Raw genomic sequence first — 25,178 nt, 5'->3', positions numbered from 1 at the left:
TCACAGTCTTAATCCCCATTTTACAGATGAGGTAACTGAGGCTCAGAGAAGTGAAGTGACTTTCCCAAGGTCACACAGCAGACATGTGGCGGAGCAGGATTCGAACCCACGACCTCTGACTCCAAAGCCCGGGCTCTTTCCACTGAGCCACACTGCTTCTGTATAAATACCATCATTATTATAATTACAGATATGTATGTAAGTAAGTGCTGTGGGGCTAGGAGGGGGATGAATAAAGGGAGCAAGTCAGGGTGATGCAGAAGGGAGTGGGAGAAGAAAAAAGGAGGGTTTAGTCAGTTATGGTATCAACAGGCCTCGTTTGGATATCCGTTGTTGGGTAGGGGATTGCTCACCTCCTCCAGGAGGCCTTCCCAGACTGAGCCCCTTCCTTCCTCTCCCCCTCGTCCCCCTCTCCAGCCCCCCATCTTACCTCCTTCCCTTCCCCACAGCACCTGTATATATGTATATATGGTTGTACATATTTATTACTCTATTTATTTATTTATTTTACTTGTACATATCTATCCTATTTATTTTATTTTGTTGGTATGTTTGGTTTTGTTCTTTGTCTCCCCCTTGTAGACTGTGAGCCCACTGTTGGGTAGGGACTGTCTCTATGTGTTGCCAATTTGTACTTCCCAAGCGCTTAGTACAGTGCTCTGCACATAGTAAGCAATCAATAAATACGATTGATGATGATGATCCCACATTTTACAGCTGGGAAATGAGGTAGCATATGGAAACAGAAGCTCTGGCTTCCAGCTTGTCTGAAGGAAAGGCGACAAAAGTGGTTTCTAATCCTAATTATGGTTGCGTTCTGCCAACCAGGCTCGGCCTATCTGGTTAAAGTGGTCCTGTCTTCTCCATTAGTGCCCCTTGGCCAGCGTGCATGCGTTAGATTTATTTTGTTTTCCTCTCTGGCTGAATGGCGAACAGAGAAGCTGTGAAGTTGGCCGCTTTTATCCATAGGGAGTCTGGCTCCTGATCCCCTGTAGAGAGCCCACTGGCTGGGAATGTAAGCGAAGCTGATCGGGTTGGAGGGGACCGCCAGCCTCCAGGTCTGCGGGGGGTGGGGGAGGGATGGACGGACCCCTTCCTTCTCCTCACTCGCTGGCTCAGGACACTTGGAGTTGTTGCTCAATGCTGCAGCTCTTTGTGCTTGTGCTGCATTTGGGCACATTTCTATGTAGGTGATTTCAATCAATCAATCAATCATCTTTATTGAGCGCTTATGGTGTGCAAATCATTCATTCAATCATATTTATTGAGCGCTTACTGTATGCGGAGCCCTGTACTAAGCGCTTGGGAAGAAGCGTGGCTTAGTGGAAAGAGCACGGGCTTGGGAGTCAGAGGACATGGGTTCTAATCCCGCTTCTCCAACTTGTCTGCTGTGTGACCTTGGGCAAGCCACTTAACTTCTCTGTGTTTGTTACCTCATCTGTAAAATGGGGATTAAGACTGTGAGCCCCACGTGGGACAACCTGATTACTTTTTATCTACCACAGCGCTTAGAACAGTGCTTGGCACATAGTAAGCACTTAACAAATGCCATCGTTATTATTATTATTATTTGGGGGAAAGTACAGTACAGCATTCCCTGCCCACAAGGGGCTTACACTCTAGCACTGTACTAAGTGCTTGGGAGGGTACAACAATAAACAGACAGGTTCCCTGCCCACAGTGAGCTTACAGTCTACTGGGGGGAGACAGACATGAATATAAATAAATAACCCATAAATAGTAATCCACTTTTGACTCCCCATCAACGAATAAATACGATTGAATGAACGATTCTTTCTGTCGGCCCACCGGCCCAACTTCCTGTGTGAAAGCTTCCATTTGTTTCCCACCCATTGTGAGAAGATGGGTTTTTTCTATTTGTGGAAATGGCTGATTCCATGTCCTGGGTTGGAAGTAAGTTGGGAACAGCAGTTCTCCAAAACATGCCCACCCTCATTGTGACCTTGCAAACTTTAATCCTGCCGTCTCTCAGCCTACATCTTTCCAGGCTTTGAAGACAGAATCACTCTATCCAGCGGTGATCAATCCTTTGACCTTGCTTGGCTATTTTCACCACAGTCTGTAGTGCTTCCCAGTATGAAGAAAATGTGGTACTCATCATTGAACTCCCAGCTCTCTTCCCCACCCTGTTTATTCTTTTTTTATGATATTCGTTAAGCATGTACTTTGTGCCAGTCACTGCTCTAAGCACTGGGAAAAGTACAGAATAATCAGGTTGGACATGATCCCCATCCCACGTGGTGTTCACAGTCTATGTGGAGGGAGGGCAGGTATTTAATCCCCATTTTGCAGTTGGGGAAACTGGAGCACGTAGAAGTGAAGTGACTTACCAAAGATCACACAGCGGGAAGTGGTAGAGGTGGGATTAAAACCCACCTCCTCTGACTGTTAGGCCTGCATACATTTCCATTCCTCTCCCACTGTGACCCAGCCCACACACTTCATTTCTCTGATACCAACCTACTCACTGTGCCTCTTTCTCACCCACTCCCCCCACCTCCACCCTCACAGTACTTTGTACATATCTTTATATTTGAGTACATCCCCCATCTGTAATTTCTTTTAGTGTCTATCTCCCCACTGGATGACAAGCTCCTTGAGGATAGGGATCATGTGTGCTTCCCCTATTGTATTCTTCCAAGTGCTCAGTATAATCCTCTCTACACAGTAAGTGCCCCATCAGTAATCTCCCTTTATTTATCTTCCCTCCCAGGCCCACAGCACTAACGTACATATCTGTAATTTATTTATTTATATTAACGTCTGTCACCCCCTCCAGACTGTAAGCTTGTTCTGGGCAGGGAATGTGCCTGTTTATTGTTATATTGGACTCTCTCAAGTGCTCGGTACAGTGCTCTGCACACTGTAAGGCTCGATAAATACTATTTAATGAATGATTGGAACCAAGAGGTAGAATGTCAGTAGAACAGTGCTGTTTATCAATCCATGACTACTCTTTACCCCAGGTGGAGTGGCTGAAAAATGAAGAGATCATCGATCCCGTCGAAGACCGGAATTTTTACATCACCATCGATCACAACCTGATCATCAAGCAGGCCCGCCTCTCAGACACAGCAAACTACACGTGTGTGGCCAAAAACATCGTCGCGAAGCGGAAAAGCACGACCGCTACCGTTATCGTCTATGGTGAGTACGGGGAGAAGACTTTTGTCTTGGCCTCTAGACCCAGGTTTGGAGGCCCTGGATACCTGAAGACAAGCTGAAACATCTCACTCTTCTCTTCAGCCCAGTTAGCCATTCCCTGGTGGATTCGTCAATACAATCGTATGGTATTTGTTCAGCACTTTCTATTCTCCAGGCACTGTTCTAAACACTGGGGTAGATGCAAGGTCATTGGATTGGACACAGTCGTGTCCCACATAGGGCTCACAGCCCTAGTTCCCATGTTACAGATGAGGGGCTGAGGCACAGAGAAGTGAAGTGACTGGCCCAAGGTCACTCAATCAATCAATCAGCGGTATTTATTGAGTGCAGCAGGTCCTTCTGACTCCCAGCCAGTGCTCTACCCATTAGACCACATTGCTATTAAATTTGTGGCCCAAATGACCTGAGTATATTCATCCATGATAGTGGCTTCAATAAATGGTCTGTTACCAAGAACCAATCACTGCCCAGGGCAGCCTACCCTTGGCCAAATCTGAACTCCTGAAGGGAGGCAGCTCAGCCTAGTGGGAAAACTATGGGACAGAGAATTAGGAGGCCTGAGTTCTAATCCTAATTCTGTCACCTGGCTGCCACTCAACCTTTTCTCTCCCCGCTTTTCTCATCTGTAAAATGGGGATTGAGTCGCTGCTCTTCTGAGTCCCATGCGGGAAAGGAACTGGATCCAACCTGATTATCTTGAACCTACCCCAGGGCTTGGAACAGAGCAAGTGCTTCATAAATACCACAGTTATTATTCGGGTTTTATTACGCTCCGAAATTTCCTCTCTAGACTCTCCTTTCTGCAGCTCCTCAGACACATTCTGGGAGTATTTTTAAGTGACTAGAGGACCATTTAGTATATTCCTGAAGCAGGAAATATGAAACTCAATCAATCAAATGCTATTTATCGAGTCCTGACTGTGTGCAGAACACTGAACTAAGCACTTAGGAAGGTGCAATACAAAAGAGAACTAAGTAGGTCACTAATTGACTCCTAAATGTCCTGTGTGCTGAATGACTGAATGGGTCTCTTTAAAGTGAGTGACTTATTACTAAGGAGTGTCTCAGGCACTGGGGAATGCCCGGAACAAAGTGTTATTATAGTTTTTGCGATTGCCATAATTTAATTGAATGCCAAGATCTTTAAGGCAGAGAATTTCCATAAGAAATGAACCCCTCACTATGATCCTCATGCTGATGGCCCTGGTAGTTTACAATGGTCACTTTATAGGCCAGCGAAGGCAGGAGACAGAAAAAAGGAGCATTCATTTCACTGCCCAGGGTAATTGTCACTTTCATTTGTAATCTGTTGCTTTCCTAAAGTTACCATAGGGGAACCTTTTGTTCTGTGTTGTTTGGAAACTTGACTGAATAGAGTTGATGAGCAGCATCTGAAAAGCAGAGGAGAGATGGGGCATGATCACAGTGTGCCCTGATCATAAATAAATAATGAAGGCAGTTAGCTAAATATAGATGTACAGTAAATGTAAATTCCTCTCCTACTGTATATGGAAATGACCCAGTACATATAGATAAAAGGAGCAGTAGTTAGGATTACTGCAGTGGCTTGTCCTTTCCATGGAGCAGAGATTCTGGGCAGATGATTGGCATTGACACTCTGGAGAGTAGAGTAGGAATAGTAGTAGTAACAATAATAATTGTGCCATTTGTTAAGCACTCACCAAGTGTCAAGCACTGTACTAAGCGCTGGAGTGGGTACAAGCAAATCTGGTTGGACACAGTCCCTGTGACAACTTGTGCTCAGTCTCAATTCCCGTTTTACAGATGAGGGAACTGAGGTGCAGAGAAGTGAAGTGACTTGCCCAGGGTCACACAGCAGACAAGTGGCAGAGCCGAGATTAGAACCCGCATCCTCCTACTCCATTTGCTAGATGGGGAGACCTGTGTTTTGTGGAGGGCAGGGAGAAAGGGGAGGTGAATTCTTGAAGGAAGGTGACCGAGATCCCATACTAATTTTGCCAAATGCCTGGTGGAAGGCACAGGTCCTCCCCTTTCTGATGCCTCTCATTTCCCTGGGACGTTGGCACAGGGGTGTTTTCAGGGTGCAGAGCTTTGCCCCCCACACAGGGTCAGTGTTTTTACAGGGTTGGGGGGATTGGGACAGCTTGGCTTCGGGGTCCACTCAGTGCACCCCGGCCTTCATCTCTCTTTTCAGTGAATGGCGGCTGGTCCACCTGGACGGAATGGTCTGTCTGCACCAGTCGCTGTGGGAGGGGCTATCAGAAGCGGACCAGGACATGCACCAACCCGGCCCCCCTCAACGGAGGGTCCTTCTGCGAGGGCCAGAGCGTCCAGAAGATCGCCTGCACCACCCTGTGTCCAGGTGAGCCCCCCACTCTGCGAGTGGGTGGGACATGCCAAGTGCCATCTAGGGCCCCGTGGGATCACTGGATTATCAATCAGCGGTATTTTTGAGCACCTCCTTGGGCTGAGCACTGTACTATCAATCAATCTATAGCGTATATGGGACACCTACTGAGTCTTGAGCACTGTACTATCAGTCAGTGGCATATGTGGAGCACCTCCTATGTGCTGAGCACTGTACAGTGCTCTGCACACAGTAAGTGCTCAGTAAATACGATTGAATGAATGTACTGTCAATCAGTTGATGGCATTCATAACAATAATAATAATGATGGCATTTGTTAAGCACTTACTGTGTGCAAAGCACTGTTCTAAGCGCTGGGGGGGATACAAGGTGATCAGGTTGTCCCACGTGGGGCTCACAGTCATCATCCCCATTTTACAGATGAGGCAACTGAGGCTCAGAGAAGTTAAGTGACTTGCCCAAAGTCACACAGCAGACATGTGGTGGAGCTGAGATTCAAACCCTGACCTCTGACTCTAAAGCCCATGCTCTTTCCACTGAGCCATGGTGCTTCTTATGGCCACCTCCTGTGTACTGAGCACTGTACCGTCATCAGTCGGTGGTATTTTTTGAACACATTCTTGGGCTGAGCTCCGTACTATCATTCAATCGATGGCATTTGTGGAGTGCCTCCTGTGTGCCCTGCACTGTACTGTCAGTCAATCAGTAGTATTTATTGAGCTCCTCCTGTGTGCTGAGCACTATACTAAGCACTTGGGGAAATATAGAGTTAGCAGACACAATCTCTGACTTCAGAGAGCTGACATTTTGCCAGTGGTCAGACACTGGGTGTCTGCAAACCCTGAGACTCATTCAGTCGCTCAATCGATGGTATTTATTGAGCTCTTACCATGTACAGAACACTGTACTAAGTGCTTGGGGCAGTACAATATAACAGAGTGGGTAGCCATGGTCCCTGCCCACAAGGAAGTTATCTAGATGGGGAGACAGACATTAATATACACAAACAATGACCTCCCAGGAGACCTCTGTCCTGAGGAACTAGGACAAAACCTGATTTTTCTGAAACACATCCTGTGTGCTGCGAAATCACTACAGAAGCATTAAGCACCACACTCAGTGGGCTAACAGGAAATCAAACAGTGGGGAATTAATCCCACTACACTACAAAGCTTGAGCCATAGTCTCAGCCTCTGTCATTGAAAGGATTTTTTAAAAATCGGTGGTATTTATTGAGCACTTACTGTATGCAGAACACTGTGCTAAGCTCTTGGGAGAGTACAACACATCATCAAAGGTATCGAGTAGTGACTGTTTGCAGAGCACTGTGCTAAAGGCTTGGGAGAGTACAATACAACAGAGTTGGTAGACATGTTCCCTGCCCACAGCAAGCTTTCAACAGTTAGAAGAACCCAAAACATTTTACAGTCCAACAGATCTTATGGGCTACAGCCCCCAATCCTTGGACAGCAGTGGAAATAACCTAGACTTTAACTTTGGTGTCCCAAATGCTCTGTTTTTTCTAGGGGGTGACAAGACAATGGAAGAAGCAGTGTGGCCTAGTGGATTGATCACAGGCCTGGGATTCAGAAGGTCATGGGTTCTAATCTCGGCTCCTCCACTTGTCTGCTATGTGACCTTGAGCAAGACACTGCATTTCACTGGACCTTAGTTACCTCATGTGTAAAATGGGGTTTAAGACTGTAAGCCCCACGTGGGGCAGGGACTGTGTCCAACCCTGTTTGCTTGTGTCCATCCCAGCGCTTAGTATAGTGCTGGCATAGAATAAGCTCATAATAAATGCCACAATTATTAATTATTAACTTCTTAATACTATTTGATACCTTGGGATTGTGGTGAGGAGGCGGTAGCTAGTGAGATGGGGTGACAGGAGAAGCAGCGTGGCTCAATGGAAAGAGCCCGGGCTTGGGAGTCTGGGTTCGTGGGTTCAAATCCTGGCTCTGCCAATTAGCTGTGTGACTTTGGGCAAGTCATTTGACTTCTCTGTGCTCCAGTTACCTCATCTGTAAAATGGGGATTAAGACTGTGAGCCCCACATGGGACAACCTGATCACCTTGTATCCTCCCCAGTGCTAGAACAGTGCTTTGCACATAGTGAGCATATAACAAATGCCATTATTATTATTATTATTATTAAGGAGGGAAAGAGCTATGATGGTAGGGTTTCCCCTTCCTCTGAAGGATCTGCATCTTGGGAGGATGAATTCCCCATTCATCCCAGATACCCGCTTCACTAACTCCATCACCGGAAGTGTGAGCCCCTCAGGGAACCCCCTGACAGCCTTCCCATGATGACTTCATGGGTGCCATTTTCTGGAATTATGCAGATTTTGAGCAATCCTAGCCATGTCTCCAAGGGGACCCCTGAACTTTATATTAATGTCTGTCTCTCCCCTCTGCCCCCCACAGATTGTGGGCAGGGAATGTGCTTATTGTTGCATTGTACTCTCCCAAGTGCTTAGTACAGTGCTTTGCACACAGTAGGTACTCAATAAATACTACTGACTGACTGACTGACTGACTGCCTTCAGAGGCACAGCACGGAGTCTGGCACGGCTCCTGGGCAGAGAGGAGGGAGGCTCGTTGCTGTCAGTTAACAGACATGAAACAATCCAGTTTCAGCTCCGAAATGGGCAGGAAATAGGGCAGCTAGAGAATGCCCACCTGAGAAGCCCCCACCAACTCCTGGTTAACTTAGCGTTGTTCCCAGGGAAGCTGCTACTGGTGCCAGTGGGGAGAGGGCACTTTGAGGGCTGGACCAGAATCCAGGCGGACCAGGGAGGTTGGCGCGGCCGTGGTGATCGCGAGCAGGCATCTCCCTGGCTCCGGGGTCAGTGCGCGGAGGCCCGGGATCCCCCGGCCCCGACCTCCCCCGATGTGACCCTGTTGTCTGGTGGCAGTGGATGGCCGGTGGACGGCGTGGAGCAAATGGTCAGCCTGCGGAACCGAGTGCACGCACTGGCGCAGGAGGGAGTGCACCGCCCCTGCCCCCAAAAACGGCGGCAAGGACTGCGATGGCATCATCCTGCAATCCAAGAACTGTACCGACGGGCTGTGCATGCAGGGTAAGGGGGCAGCGGCCAGTCGCGTAGACTGGGGGGCGCGATGCGGGCAGTGGGACTCGTAGGAGTTTGCCTCAAGAGCCCTGCGAGGCCACAGAAGTCAGCACTTTCTCAGTCTCTTTTGCAGGCTTCACCTCTGCCTCCCACCTTCTGACAATAGGGCTTCCTCAAGGCTCAGATCTATGTCCCCTTCTTCTGTCCCTCTCATGGCTTCCGTTACCATCTCAACGCCGATGATTCCCAAACCTACATATCTCCAGCCCTGATCTCTAGAGAAGCAGCGTGGCTCAGTGGAAAGAGCACGGGCTTTGGAGTCAGAGGTCATGGGTTCAAATCCCAGATCCGCCACTTGTCAGCTGGGTGACTTTGGGCAAGTCACTTAATAATAATAATAATGATGGTATTTATTAAGCACTTACTATGTGCAAAGCACTGTTCTAAGCACTGGGGAGGTTACAAGGTGATCAGGTTGTCCCACAGGGGGCTCACAGTCTTAATCCCCATTTTACAGATGAGGTAACTGAGGCACAGAGAAGTTAAATGATTTGCCCAAAGTCACACAGCTGAACTTCTCTTTGCCTCAGTTCCTTCATCTGTAAAATGGGGATTAAGACTGTGAGCCCCCCGTGGGACAACCTGATAACCTTCTTACCTCCCCAGCACCTGGAACAGTGCTTTGCACATAGTAAGCGCTTAATAAATGCCATTATTATTATTATTGTTATTATTATTATCTACTGTCTGCATGTTTTGTTGTTTGTTTCCCCCTTCTAGACTGTGAGCCCATTGTTGGGTAGGGGCAGTGTCTGTATGTTGCTGACTTGGACTTCCCAAGTGCTTAGTACAGTGCTCTGCACACAGTAAGCGCTCAGTAAATATGAATGAATGAATCTACTTGGATGTCCCACCTCAAGTTAAACAAGTCCAAAAGAGAACTCTTTATCTTGCCACCCAAACCCTGTCCTCCCCTTATCTTTCCCATTACTGTAGATCACACCACTAGCCTCCCCATCTCGCATGCCCATAACCTTGGTGTTTTCCTCAATTCATCTCTCTCATTTCACCCACACATCCTGTCGGTTCTACCTTCACAACATGGCTATGATCCACCTTTTCCTTTCCATCCAAACTGCTACTGTGCTGATCCAATCACTTACACTATCCTGCTTTGATTACTGCATCTGCGTCCTCACTGACTTCCCAGCTTCCTGTCTCTCCCCACCCTAATCCGTACTCCATGCTGTTGCATGGATCATTTATCCACAGAAACGTTCAGTCCATGTCTCCATATGCCTCAAGAACTCCTAGTGGCTGCCCATCCACCTCAGCCTCAAACAGAAACTCCTCACCATTGACTTTAAAGCAGTCAATCAGCTCACCTCAATAATCTCCTATTATAGTCCTGCCTAAACACTCCACTCCTCTAGTTGCCAGCTTACTTATTTTGCCTCCATCTTGTCTATTTCACTGCCAAACCCCTTTCCCCAAGTCCTTCCCCTAGCCTGGAATCCCCTCCCACTCCATAAATGCCAGACCACCACTGTCTCCACATTAAAAGCATTATTAAGGTCACATCTTCTCCAAGAGGTCTTTCCCCAATTAAGCCCTCTTTTCCCCAGCTCATTCTCCCTTTCTGCATCATCTATTCACTTCGATGTGTGAACTCTGGACATTTGATATTCCCCCAACCCTACAACGCTTATGTACAGATCTTTAAATTATATAGTATAAATTACTTATTCATATTAATGTCTGCCTCCCCCTCTAGACTGTAAGCTCGTTATGGGCAGGGAACATGTCTGCAAATTCTGTGGTGTTGTACTCTCCCAAGCACTTAGTACAGTGCTCAGACAGATCATGGATGATGTATCTGTGACTCTCAGTCCTTTTGGAATAGAAAAGCTCAGTGCTCAAAATGAATCCAGCTGCCATAGGGACCTCTTCAACCAAGGTGCAAGGAGCTGAGTGGAAACAGTTGAGTGCCATCTTTAGAAATGCAGTTTCTGGCCAATTTATAATCTACTTCCGTGTTCCCCCACTGTGGAAAATATTCATTCGTCATATTTGAAAGAAACAGTGTCCCTGTCTCTCACTGTCTCTTTTTTTTATGGTATTTGGTAAGTGCTTACTATGTGCCAGGCACTGTACTAAGTGCTGAGGTAGATTTTAGATAATCAGATTTGACCCATTCCCTGCTGTCCCATGGTGGTGGGGGGTGTGTGTGTCACAATTTAATCCCCATTTTACAAGGTAACTGAGGCATAGAGAAGTTAAGTAATAATAATAATAACGATGATGGCATTTGTTAAGCGCTTACTATGTGCAAAACACTGTTCTAAGCACTGAGGGGGATACAAGGTGATCAGGTTGTCCCACACGGGGCTCACAGTCTTAATCCCCATTTTACAGATGAGGTAACTGAGGCTCAGAAAAGTGAAGTGACTTGCCCAAGGTCACACCAGAGACAAGGGGCAGAGATGAGAGTAGAACTCAAGTCCTCTGGCTCCCAGGACTGAGCCCTTTCCATTAGACCATGTTGTTCTCTCTCTCTTAAGTGATAAATAATGGTGGTATTTGTTAAGCTTGTCTCAGGGACTGTATTGAGCACTGTGGTGGATACAATCAAATCAGGTTGGATGCGGTCCATGTCTCATGTGAGGCTCTCAGTCTCAAACCCCATGTAACAGATGCAGTAACTGAGGCACAGGGAAGTAAAGTGACTTTCCCAGAGCCACACAGCAGGCAAGTGGTAGAAATGGGATTAGAACCCAGATCCTTCTGACTCCTCAGCCGGTGTTCTTTCCACCAAGCCATGCTGCTTCTGTTTTTGCCAAATCACCAACTTTCACCAGACTGCATTTCACCCCTTCTCCCTGAGATATACATACACTCCTTCCCTCTGTACATCCAACAGGCAACCTATCTCTGACCTAAACTGAGGCGGGACACTGGCCATTTTCTTTTCTGACTCCCCCCTGCACCTCCTTGTGGGGATGATATTTTCTGGGTTTAACCAGGACCCCGGGATTCGAACTCTTGGCAACTTGCAGCCCCAGAATTTAGATCACAGGGTGGAAACCTCCCTTGGAAACGTTACTTTATGGGCAGGGCCAGGGACGGCAACAGGCGATGGGGTGGGAGAGAGAAAAGCTTATCAACCAGCATGCTGTAGGCTGGCCCTAGTGAAGTAACTCAGATTAAGTCAGTCAACTGAACAAGGATGTGGAGGAGCCGGAGGAGCGGAGAAAATCTACAAGTTGGAAAATGGTCTGACAGCCAACTGCTGTTGAGACAGAGGCTGATTATCCAATTTGTGCTTTACCTGTGCCACTCATTCCTGCTTCTCCTCCTTGGGCTGGCAACTGCAGAGGGCTCTTTCCTTATGAGGTGGAGGTGGAAATAAGTGGGGAAGAATGAAGCGCTTTAAACACAGCTGAAATAAAATGCCTGTGCCCGTATTGCAAGCTGTTTCACTCTGATCCAAGAGGATGAGAAAGTAGCTGTGACTCAGTGGAAAAGAGTGCGGGCTTTGGAGTCAGAGGTCATGGGTTCAAATCCCGACTACGCCAGTTGTCAGCTGTGTGACTCTGGGCAAGTCACTTCACTTCTCTGGGCCTCAGTTACCTCATCTGTAAAATGGGGATGAAGACTGTGAGCCCCACGTGGGACAACCTGATCACCTTGTAACCTCCCCAGCGCTTAGAACAGTGCTTTGCACACAGTAAGCGCTTAATAAATGCCGTCATTGTTATTTATTATTATTAGCTGGAAAAGTCAGTTAAAATCAGGAAGGTTTGGAGTCTCTTAGCAGCTCCAGTCAAAACGTTTGATAGGGGAAGGAGGTGGAAATGGTCTTATTTTATTGATTGGGTAGGGTCTGGTAGCACTGTCCATTTGACTGTATTAACTGGGAGTGGCCTTTAATAAGAAGGCTACAGCAAGTTGGGATCCAATGTGGGGTGGAAGTAACTGGTTTAATTATTCTCCAGGATAGGAACTGATCAGCGGTTTGGGCAGCTCTTTTAGGGGATTAAATTTCAGTCAGAGAACCTGAGGTTAAGAGCAAACAACTTTCAGATATGAGGATTTGTTTAGTCCCTCAAAAGAGAAACTAGTGACAGCTGAGCCTCTTTTGGAAAGAGTTGTATGAGAAGGAATCCCCTTCCAGTGGAAGAATTCTGTCATTGTTGTGCGTAATCTGTGCAGGGAGAGATGTGAGTTCTTCAGATATACCCCAAAGAGGTTCCTATAGCTGCTTTCCTAAGAGGATTTTGAAACCGGAGAAATTGAAAACTTTCCTCTGGGGTTCGATTTCTCACTGACTTATGAGTTTGAGCTTTTCCCTCGTGTGTGATCTGTGCTTGTAGATGGACTGGCCTTCTCTCTTCCACGAGAAGCTCCTTATGAGTTTACTACCATCTTGTAAAGAGAAAAGAGGAGGGCAGTGGACAGAGTATTTCTCTTTTAAACATTTTCTCCATTTGAAAATGAATTTTGCCATGGAGTGGCTGAGACTCGTCAACCCAGATTTCCCCTGGGGTGTTCTAGAAGTACCAAAGTTATTTATGGATTGCCGACTATTATTATTAATTATAATATGATATATAATACTGCAATATTATTAATCATAATTGTGGTGTTAATAATAATGGCAGTTGTTAAACACCCACTATGTGCCAAGCACTGTTTTAACCACTGGAGTAGATACAAGTTAATCAGGTTGGACACGGTCCCTGTTCCTCACAGGGTTCACACTCTTAATCCCCATTTTAAAGATGGGGTAACTAAGGCCCAGAGAAGTTAAGTGACTTTCCCAAGGTCACACAGCAGACTTGTGGTGGAGTCAGATTAGAACCCAGGTCGTTTTGACTCCCAGGCTCTTGCTCTATCCACAGTGTTTGTTGGGAAGTACAGCAGAAGCTCAGGAAATATTTCTTCTTCCAAAAAGTGCTTTCAGTTTGGAGGCCTGAATTTATTTCCTAGTCCAGTGGGGTGTTCCCTGAAGCCAGAACAAGAGCAGGCACCATTATTAATTAACAAACTGTTATTAGTATAATATTTATGTAATAATATGCCAACTGTCTGCTGTGTGACTTTGGGCAAGTCACGTTAACTTCTCTGGGCCTCATTTACTTTGTCTGTAAAATGGGGATGAAGACTGTGAGCCCCATGAGGGACAACCTGATCACTTTGTAACCTCCCAGGGCTTAGAACAGTGCTTTGCACATAGTAAGTGCTTAACAAATACCATTATTATCATTATTATTATTATTATTATCATTATTACCAGCCAGTTCACTTCAGAAAACTTGGTCACTCTCCACATTCAGTTCCACAGCTCTATTCCTGGAGGTGTAGAGAAGCAGCAAGGCCTAGAGGAAAGAGAGCTGTGTTCTAATCCCAGCTCCACCACTTGAGTGCTCTGTAGCCCTGGGCAAGTCACTTCACTTGTTTGGGCTTCAGTTACCTCAACTGTAAAATGGAGATTAAATTCCTGTTCACCCTCTTACTTAGACTGTGAGCCCCATGTAGGAGAGGGACCGTGTATGCCCTGATTATCTCCTATGTGACTGGTACAATTCCTGGTGAGCCCTTAACAAGTACCATTAAAAAAAAAAGGGTGTTTTAGTGGATTGTGACTGTTTTTATGTGGTAGGGACCATCTCTATATGTTGCCAACTTGTACTTCCCAAGCGCTTAGTCGCTTAGTACAGTGCTCTGCACACAGTAAGCTCTCAATAAATATGATTCAATGAATGAATGATTCACAACAGTTCAAAAGATGGGGAAGGCTACTATAGTCAGGGAACGATTTCCTTGACCCGAACAGGAGCTCAAGGAGGCACGGTACAGTGGATAGAGCACAGTCCTGGGAGTCAGAACGTCATGGGTTCTAATCCTGGCACCGCTATTGTCTTCTGGGTGACCTTGGGTAAGTCACTTCACTTCCCTGTGCCTCAGTTACCTCATCTGTAAAATGGGGATTGAGACTGTGAGCCCCAAAGTGGGATAGGAACTGTGCTCAATCAGAATTGCTTGCATCCACCCCAGTGCTTAGAACAGTGCCTGGCATATAGTAAGCACTTAACAAATACCATAATTATTATTTTTACCCTTCCTCTAGCCCTCATGCGGCAGAGGGCATCACCAGTGCCCACCCAAACTCAGAGGGCAGCCTGGGGCTGGTGGGAGGATTAAACAACTTTAACTTCTGGCATCGACAGCTGGAGCCAGGAAGTGCCAGTCACTTCCCCAGGAGAAGAACAAAAGAGATGGGTGTCTCATCCCCTACCCCCCTACTTTCTGGGTGGTCTGCATTCTCCAATCCATGCCCTCAGGGGTCTTGTCCCTAATTAGGCCTACAGAAGGAAAAGAAATGTTGGAAGGTTATCTCTGAGAAGTCTGATGGCAGAACTGACCTTTGACATCATTATAGTCATATGAGACATCATATGAGATATATGATGTCTGTCTCATGATGTCATATGATGTCAAATAGACATCATATGAGAAGCAGCGTGGCTCAGTGGAAAGAGCACAGGCTTTGGAGTCAGAGGTCATGGGTTCAAATCCCGGCTCCACCAACTGTCAGCTGTGTGACTTTGGGCAAGTCACTTAACTTCTCTGTGCCTCAGTTACTTCATCTGGAAAATGGGGATGAAGACTGTGAACCCCCTGTGGGACAACCTGATCACCTTATATCCTCCCCAGCGCTTAGAACAGTGCTTTGCACATAGTAAGCACTTAATAAATGCCATTATTATTATAGTGTAGCCCCAAAAGACTCTGGAGATAACAGCTTCCGCTGGCCTAGAAACACACAGAGGTTGGTCATCTTTAGCCATGGTGAAGCCTGATGGTTCTATCTTGGGAACAGGGGAGCTACTGAGGAGAAATCTTTCCCAAGAACACAATTAGAAAGGGGGGGAAAAAAAGCAAAGATAGTTTCCCACAGAAATGGAACTTCAGAGAGAAGCAAAGGCTTATGGTCCAGGACCAGACTTGGGTGGCCACTCATGGCTTGTGAGAAAACCAGACTATAATCCCTTGCTTCCCTGTGCAGTTTCATTTCTAAGGAAGACTGTGTTCTTCTGGGTGAGCATTTACTGGTCATCTGGTTTTGATGTGGGCTGCAGTTGTCACAGCCATGAATTCATGGCTCCACAAACTTTCCAGATAATTCAGAGCAGAAACACTAACTGGGTTGCCTTCAGACCCGCACTCTCCATCTGTTTGATGTGTAATAAACACAGGAGAAACTGCTTTTAGAAAACAGTCCTGGGTGGGAGTGAGAATTTAGCAAGGGGAGGACAGAGGGGTTCGCTTTCTTAGGAAAGGCAATGAGAAAGCCTCCAGGAAGTTCATCTGGGAATGGGGCTGGGATATTGTTTCCAGTTTTACAGGGCCAGCTGAACCGTTAAAGATTTGAGGCGGGATTTAAGCCATGAGAAACACAAGCAGCATTTGGTCCCCTGCCGTGAAGGGAAACTCCCTCCACCCCTCATGTGGCAAAGGGCATCACCAGTGCCCCCCTCCAAATTCAAAGTGAAATATGGGGCCGGTGGGAGAGTTGAATAAGCTTGAACTCCTGACATTGCCAGCTGGAACCAAGAAGAGTCATCTACTTCCCAGGGAGAATAACAGAAGAGATGGGTGGGGATGGATAGACTTGCAGTGACAGCTCACTGGGCCTCCTTGTAGCTATTGTCCATCAAACCCACGAGGAAACCAAAGAAGGTGGAAGGGTTCCAGCAGGGACTGAGGAATAACGATTGTGGTGTTTGTTAAGCACTTACGCTGTTCCCAGCTCTATCCTAAGCACCGGGATAGATCCTGGATAATCAGATCGGACACAGTCCCTGGCCTTTAACTCCCATTTTACAGGTGAGAAAACTGAGACACAGAGAATAAGAACTAATAATTATGGTATTTGTTCATTGCTTTTACTATGTGCCAAATACTGTTCTAAGCGCTGGGTAGACACAAGATAATCAGGTTGGATACAGTCCCTGTCCCACGTGGGGCTCACAGTCTTAATCCCCATTTTACAGATGAGGTAACTAAAACAAAGAGAAGTTAAGTGACTTGCCCAAGGTCACAGAGCAGGCAAGTGGAGAAGCCAGGATAATAATAATAATGATGGCATTTGTTAAGTGCTTACTATATGCGAAGCACTGTTCTAAGCCCCAGTGGGGGTGGCGGTGGGGAATACAAGGTGATCATGCTGTCCCATGTGGGGCTTACAGTCTTAATCCCCATTTTACAGGTGAGGTAACTGAAGCTCAGAGAAGTTAAGTGACTTGCCCAAAGTCACACAGCTGACAGGTGGCAGAGCCAGGATTAGAACCCATGACCTCTGACTCCCAAGCCCGTGCTTTTTCCACTGAGCCACACGCTTCAGGTTCTCTAACTCCCAAGTCTGTGCTCTTTCTGCTGCTTTCAGGTGAGGGAAAGGAACTACGGGACAGCCGGCTCAACTCACTCATCAGACTGGAAGCTCCTTGTGGACAGGGACTGTATCATGCTAGGCCCTTCTGACCATCCTGCCTAGGCAGTCTGAATTTCCCCATGCCCAGTTCCCAGACTGCAAATGGAGAAAGCCTATTTCCAACTGCAGCTCATGGTTTAAAATGAAAAACAGGCCTAATACCCAGACTCCTTGAGCTGAAATAGGAATATAACATTTATAAAAATGAGCAGAAGGCTGCAATCATTGCTCTGCAGTAAGACATTAAAAATTCATCAAGAGAAAACCTGAGAATGCCAACTCTAAACCTCCCTCATCGAGGGAGAGCTTTGTGTCTTCCACGGCAATGCTTTCTATTGCTTTCTGGGTAGGCTGTGTAAGGACTAAGACTTCTGCAACTTAGGTAATAATCGTGTTTGGGAGTCTGCAACTGGGGAAAAGAGAAGCTTTCAAATTCCATGAAATTCACGAAATTCCATGAAATTCACGTTAGTGAAATTCTTTTTCTCTACTTGTTTACTTTGAGAGGGTGATTGTTCAGTCTTTTCTTGATGCAGTCACTGCCTGTTTGAGGAATTAAAAGCACCATTTAGAGGATTAAGATATTTACAAGTAAACCAGTCTCTTCCTCTGTTTCGTCACTTACACCTTATTATCTTCTCTCTTCCCTTCCCTATGGTATTACTGTGTGAAATTTCTTCTCTTAAAGAAACTAACTTAATGCCTTTTATAAGGGTTTTTTCCCCACCAAAAAAGTGTCGTATTCTCATGTAGAAGAAGTTATAAATAGTATTCATGGTATTTATTGAATGCTTCCTGGATGCCAGGCACTGTACTAAGTACTTGGAAAAGTCCAACAAAAGAAAAAGACCCATTTCATGCCCACAAGATGCTTGCACTCTACTCAATGAATCAATCAGAACACTGTACTAAGTGTTTGCCTTTCCTGCCCACAGTGAGCTTACAGTTTGGAGGGAGGGACAAGTATTGATATCCTAAGTTCTGATGGGATGGGAAGGGGGATGAATAAAGGGAGAAAGTCAGGGTGATGTAGAAAGAAGTGGAAGAAAAGGAAATGAGGGCATAGTCAGGGAAGGACTCTTGGAAGAGGTGTGTATTTATTAAGGCTTTGAAGTGTGGGAAGAGTCATCTGTCAGATGTGAGGAGGGAGGACATTCCAGGCCAGAGGCAGGATGTGAGTGAGGTGGTCAGTAATGCGGTAGAAGAGAAGGAAATACAGTGAGTAGGTTAGCATCAGAGGAGGGTTGAAGTAGGAGAGCAGTGAGGGGAGATAGGAGAGGGCAATGTGATTGAGTGTTTTAAAGCCAATGGTAAGGCATTTCTGTTTGATATGGAGGGAGGTGGGCAACCACTGGAGGTTCTTCAGGAGTGGGAATCATGGACCGAACATTATTGTAGAAAAATGATCCAGGCAGCAAAGTGAAGTATGGATTGGAGTAGGGAGAGACAGAAGGCAGGGAGGTCAGCAAGAAGGCCGATACAGTAATCAAGGTGGGATAGGATAAGTGTCCTCTTTCTTCTGGCCGACTATTTATTCTCCATGTTAATCTCGTCGGTTTTGACGTCACCGCCGGATGACCAACACTTTATCCCCACAGCATTTTCCATCAAACACCCTAATTTTATCATCCTGCATCTTTGGAGGATTACAAGAACATCCATCCTACCACAGCTTTTCATTTCATTGTCACCTTGCCTGTTAAATGTCCTTTTCCTCCCTGATTACATTTGTAGAAGGCCTCCAGGCCCTGCTTCACTGTGGCTGAGAAGAGGATAGAGTTGAACAAGGAACCTTGAAAGAACCGCACCAGTGTGTTGTAGCTTAAGGATGTTAGTGAATTTCCCAGGGCAGCCAAAGTGTACATAGTGGTTTTCAGATTCCAGGTCTGTTGAGGGTGTCAAATGACTTTGTGAGGTGAACGAACGCAATGTGAAAGGTATTGGTATTGTGTTCCTATGTCTCTCATGCTGCCCAACTGAATCTGAGGTGTGTAGTTCAGTGTGAAACCACACTGGGATTCGCGCAGTTTATGGTTGGCCATAGTTTTCAGTACTCTGTCCAGTAGGTTTCTGGGTAGAACAGTCTTCTAGACTGTGAGCCCATTGTTGGCTAGGGACTGTCTCTATATGTCGCCAACTTGTACATCCCAAGTGCTTAGTTCAGTGCTCTGCACACAGTAAGTGCTCAATAAATACGATTGAATGAGTGAATGAATTACCAACCAAGGAAAGTGGTGAGATTTCCTAATAGTTTCCTCAGTTAGCTCTCTTCCCTGGTGAGTCCCTTGGCATCTCTGAAGCCCTTCAGCATTTCATCAGGTTTCCAAATGTCAAGGAAGAGCTCATGCAGATGACTAAAAATGAGACCACTGTTGGCTAGTAGATGTCTGCAGGAATTTCTGAATCCAAAGGCTTCACCATTTTCCGTGGCTTTTACTGTTGGAATTACTTCCTCAGAATCGGGTACCGAGAGGCAATTTACATTCTGCACAGCTTTTTGTGTACTTTGAAGAGCCTTTCCTCGGTGGTACTATTCGTACCAAGATTCCCTCTCCATCTGTGTGATTAGGGTGGCCCTTGGTAATGGTATGAGGCCTTAGAGCCATCTCTAGTGATGAGTTCATAGCTCTTGGCTTAGGGGCAGTCAACATAGCTCACAGTTCAAATTAGGGTTACAAATATTTTTTAATGGTACTGAGGCACTTACTATGTGCCAAACATTGTACTAATCACTGAGTTTGATACAAGATAATGGTGTTAGACACGGTCCCTGTCCCACATAGGGCTCACAATCTTTATCCCCAGTTTTACAGTTGAGGTACCCGAGGCACAGAGATATGAAGTGACTTGCCCAAGGTCACACAGCTGATAGGCGGTGGAGTTCAGATTAGAACCCAACTCCCATGGCTCCTAGGATCTTTCCAATAGGCCACCCTGAATCTCAGTACTACTTCTAGTAATAATGATGGAATTATTCACTCTGGGGTAGATACAAGACAAACATATTGGACATAGTCTCTGTCCCACATGGGGCTCACTGGCTTGAAAAAGGAAAAATAGGGACCTGCTTCCCAATGTATAGATGAGGAAATTGAGGCACAGAGAGGCTGTGATTTGCCCAAGGTCATACAGCAGGCCAGTGGTGGAACCAGAACTAGAATCCAGGGCTTCTGACTCCTAGACCCTGTTTTCAGTTTCTGCTACTGTAAAGCCATTAAACAGTGAAATCCCCTTTTCCCTTTGTTGTATCTAGGAAACCATGGCCTTCTGCAGATTCTCCTTTAAAATTAGCCCACCTGCTCTCAAAAACAAATCAACTCCCTAATAATTGTTTCTCATGCGGTGTAGTTTTTCCACAAGGGGATTTAGATTGCTGGAACTAAAGAGCCTGCTCCTTGTCTAATTAGGGATTTTTTCCAACTCACCAATCTTAGCCTCTACTGCAGTCACTAGTGGAACTGCAAGGTGGGTCTTCACTAAGAAGTAAATAAGTCACTGTAGTTTTTTTAAAGGGAATAATTACAGAACTAAACTTTGAACCAGTCTATCTCTCTGCCCCTTGGCCTTTGGCTTCTCTGCCCTCTGCAGGACTCCCTGTGTCCTTTTATTCCATCCTCTCTCTTCAAGGTATATTATCCCAAGAATGCTAGGGTTTCTGATCCATTTCTACTTTATTTTAGAGACATCTGCCCTCTTAGAGTCTCCTCCTTCCTTGTAGAAGTTGCAGCATGAAAATCAGAACCGGAACTTGAGGCACACAGTGTTCCGATAGTATAGTTCTGGAGTTCCAATTTGGTCGAATACTTCCTCCCAAACTGCCTCCACATTTGTTTTATGTTGCATTCAGTTTTTATTCATTCATTCATTTTATTTATTTATTTATTTTAGAGTGTTCAAAAGGAAAGGAAAAGAACCCTCTAATGTGATTTACCTAAGTACAGATGGAGTTATGATTTTGCCTTTACTACCTCTGAAAAGTTTTGGGTTTTTTTTTTAATAACCTAATGTTGAGGCTCTCATTGAACTTCTAAGATTTCAAATCTAAACCACCCATTTTCCATTTTGCTGACAAACTCTCGCTCCCTGGACTCCTATTACCCAGCTTTCCTGCATTTTGGAAAATGACATGACATGGTGCTAATGAGATGGCAGAAAAAGGCTGATGTCCCCTACAGGAAAAGGGAGACCTCACAGAATGCTTCCCCTCCCTCCACATTCAGTCTAGAAAATGGATATTTAACCTTTGGCCGGTACCTTCAGCTGTAGCTGTCCAACAAAATAGTTTTGGGTTTTGGGTCTTTTGGCTTTTTTCATTTAGAGCCCTGTTTACTATGTCCTAGGAATTAAAGCATATGGCAAAGGGAGAGGAAAAAGATTTTCCATATGCTAATGACCCTTGATGTTTGAAATAAATTAGATCCATTAGAGTTTATGCTCAATAAAAGAAAGACTTTAAGCACTCCAAAGTTAGTGACTCGAGACCGGTTTTGGCTTGGAAATTCAATCTGCCTACTTATTAATTCTTAGTGAGACTGTGGACCAGACAGGAAATGCAAAATCATAATTCTGGGCTAGATCAAAATCTTAAAGTGCCAGGGTTTCTTTTCCTCTTCTTTTAATTATGCTGTTTTTCATGCTTCCCATTTTGTTCCCCTCATTAATTTGATTTTGTTCCCATTTTGGTATAATTTCTTTCTTTTCAAGGTTTAAATTCTCCTATTTCAACTGAACAGCAAACCCAGAATGAATATGGATTCTCTTGTAAGTTCAATGGATGATTTTTATGCTGTTGGATGATCCTTTGATGTGATTTCTCTTCCCATTACCCTGTCTCCCCTCAGTTTACTTTTTCATGGTTCACAAACAAGTCCTGGAAATGAGAGCCTGATATTCTCTGATATTTTCCACAGAGTTCCTGCTGGCTTGAAAGGGAAATGGGTCAGCTAGATTTTTGCTAAATGAAGCCAGTGTCAGATTCTGCCATTATGCTGCTAATAAAATGGGAAACTCCGTAGCTTATATTCCACCATCAGAGGCCCAAAATCTTTCTGAGAGCTCACCTCCTCCAGTAGGCCTTCTTTGACTAAGCTCCAATCTCCCCATCTGCTTCACTTCATTGTCACTTCAGCCATGCCCCCTAAACACTTCAGTCACCATAGTTACCACAGGCTTTATAGCCCTTAGATATATAATCTCATACTCTGCAAACATTTTGTGCCTGCCTCCCCTGCTAGTCTGGAAGTCAGTCAGTCGTATTTATCAAGTACTGACTGTGTGTTGAGCACTGTCCTAAGCGCTTGGGAGAGTACAATGTAACATGCATTCCCTGCCCACAACGAGTTTACAGTCTAGAAGGAAAGTTTTATCTGCATTGGCCAGCAGCTATGCTAACCAGTACCCCAAAGTCGAGGGCAGGGAGTGTGTCTTTGGCTCATTTTGCCCTTCCCTAAAAGTGATTATCTGCATGCATTCAGTGGTCCCTAAATACTGCTGATTGATTAATTATAGAACTTGTTAAGTGCTTGCTATGTGCCAAGCCTTATTTCAAGCACTGGAGTAGATACAAATTGAGCAGGTTGGACACAGTCCCTGTTCCATTTGAGGTTCAGAGTCTTAAGTAGGAGGGAGTGGAATTTAATCCCCTTTTGACAGCTCGGGTAACTGAGGTACAGAGAAGTTAAGTGACTTTCCAGGTTGCACAGCAGGCAAGGGGCAGAGCCGGAGTTTAGTCCTCTGATTCCCAGACTCATGCTCTTTCCACTAGGCCACAATGCTTTTCTGCTCTATTGACCAAAAATCATCAGTCTCCGTTTGTTTGCTGGCTAATGAACAAAGTGGAAGAGTGGGGAAAGTCCCCTCTGGCTGGGGATGTGGGTCCCACTGGCAGACCCTCCTCTGACCTCCAGAGTTGTGGAGGTCAGTGCAGAGGCACTACGGGTGTTTATGATGACACAAGCTTGCAGTTGTCACCTCCACAACAGGAAGGCGCGGTCTTGACAAATTTCTTTCCTGGGCTCTAAAATCAATTGCGAACCCATGTGAGGAGCCCCTAGGTTGTGTCTGAAAGAGTGCAGTAGAGTTAGAAGAAATGATTCCTGCCCTCAATTGACCTGAACCTACCCCGGTGCTTAGAACCAAGTTTGGTATATAGTAAGTGCTTATTTAACAGGTACCAGAGAAGCAGTGAGGCTCAGTGGAAAGAGCATGGGTTTTGGAGTCAGAGGCCATGGGTTCAAATCCCAGCTCCACCAACTGTCAGCTGTGTGACTTTGGGCAAGCCACTTCACTTCTCTGTGCCTCAGTTACCTCATCTGTAAGATGGGGATGAAGACTGTGAGCCCCCCATGGGACAATCTGATCACCTTGTAACCTCCCTAGTGCTTAGAACAGTGCTTTGCACAAGGTAATTGCTTAATAAATGCCATTATCATTCTTATTATTATATTATTATTATTATTATTATTATTACCATAAAACCAAAAAAAATGGAGCTTGCAGTCTAGCTGTTGCTTACAAAGGTTCTAGAAGTTTCCTCCACTGGCGTATCATAGTACCAAAATGAGCCTTGCTCAGTTCCAGCCCCAGACATGGGACAGACATAGTAATAATAATAATAATAATAGTATTGATTAAGTGCTTACTACATGCAAAGCACTGTTCTAAGTGCTGGGGAGGTTACAAGATGATCAGGTTGTCCCATGCAGGGGCCTCAGAGTCTTAATCCCCATTTTACAGATGAGGTAACTGAGGCCCAGAGAAGTGATGTGGCTTGCCCAAAGTCACACAGCTGACAATTGGCGGGGCTGGGATTTGAACCCATGACCTCTGACTCCAAAGCCCTTGCCCTTTCCATTCATTCATTCATTCATTCATTCATTCAATCATATTCATTGAGCATTGACTGTGTGCAGAGCACTGTACTAAGCAGTAGAGTTAGAAGAAGTACAAGTTGGGAAGTACAAGTTGGCAGCACAAAGAGACAGTTTCCACTGAGCTACGCTGCTTCTCCAGACAAGGGAGTTAGCTGGGATTGGTGGAGCAGGGCTGGTTCCTCTCTACAGATGAAGGAATTCTCAGAAAGGAACCCATCTCCCTGGATCATGACACCTTGGGTGGTTCCCTGAAAGCATTCAGACTGAGGCCAGGAACCCCAATGTTTGCTTTCTTTAGTTCAACTGTGCTTTCCTGATGGGGTGGGGAAGGGGAGGGAAAGGCCTGGCAGAGTGACCTTTATGACTTGGAATGAGACTTAGGAAAATATTCTAGCTCCATAAAATGCCCCGATTCAGAACGCAGCAGGCATTTCAGAGAGCCTGTTTGTGTTGATTTTTAGGTTTAGAAAGGAGCATCTGTGAAGCCGAAGCCTCTTTTTACCCCATGTCCCATGCAATGAGCAGAGCCCTTCTTTTTCAGAGATGCGGCGTGATGTGTAGCTTATTTAGCTAAATTTTCTTTATGAGCCGTTATAAACGCCCGCTCTGCTACCTAGTTACAAGATAGAGCGGTGGGTAAATAAGTAAAGAGTGAGAAAGGATTGAGAGACAAATCCAAGGGTGAAAGGGTGCCGTTCTGGGATCTGGCTTTGGAAATGGATTTGGATTTTTGGGAATGGTATCCAGAGGAAATGAGCAATGGGGATGTGGAGGCAACCAATCAGGTGGTCTTTCTCTCGTCCCCCACAGCGGCTCCCGATTCAGACGACGTGGCCCTCTACGTGGGCATCGTCATCGCGGTGATCGTGTGCCTGGCCATCTCGGCCGTTGTGGCCCTCTTTGTGTACCGGAAGAATCACCGGGACTTCGAGTCTGACATCATCGACTCATCGGCTCTCAACGGGGGATTTCAGCCGGTCAACATCAAGGCCGCGCGGCAAGGTGAAGGGTCTGGGGTGGCTCCTGGATTTCTTCCGGCGGCCCTGGAGGCCTCCCAACCCGGCTGTTCCTTTGGGAGGGAGGGATGAGGCACACACTCTGTCGTTTTGCAGGAGAATCATGAGGTATTTAAGCACTTACTGCGTGCCCAGCACTGGAGTAAATACAAGGTGATCACATCAGACCTGACCCCTAGGAGG

General features: G+C 45.8%; 1 protein-coding gene across 2 annotated transcripts in view; it reads left to right on the top strand.

Annotated features, from left to right (window-relative positions):
- The window catches only part of UNC5C (unc-5 netrin receptor C), a 253,758-nt gene that overhangs the window by 197,906 nt on the left and 30,674 nt on the right, over positions 1-25,178 (top strand). Inside the window, exons 5-9 of one of the 2 annotated variants that reach the window (XM_038769301.1) lie at positions 2,988-3,168; positions 5,363-5,530; positions 8,458-8,622; positions 21,812-21,868; positions 24,790-24,981. In XM_038769301.1, the coding sequence (XP_038625229.1) occupies positions 2,988-3,168; positions 5,363-5,530; positions 8,458-8,622; positions 21,812-21,868; positions 24,790-24,981 (763 nt within the window). The remainder of the gene's footprint in view (positions 1-2,987; positions 3,169-5,362; positions 5,531-8,457; positions 8,623-21,811; positions 21,869-24,789; positions 24,982-25,178) is intronic. The other variant, XM_038769302.1, reaches the window with a different exon arrangement.

This window comes from Tachyglossus aculeatus, chromosome X5, assembly GCF_015852505.1.
Source record: "Tachyglossus aculeatus isolate mTacAcu1 chromosome X5, mTacAcu1.pri, whole genome shotgun sequence".
NCBI classification, from domain to species: Eukaryota; Metazoa; Chordata; class Mammalia; order Monotremata; family Tachyglossidae; genus Tachyglossus; species Tachyglossus aculeatus.
The sequence above is the reverse complement of the archived record's forward strand: the minus strand, read 5'-3'. Positions and strand labels throughout refer to the sequence as shown.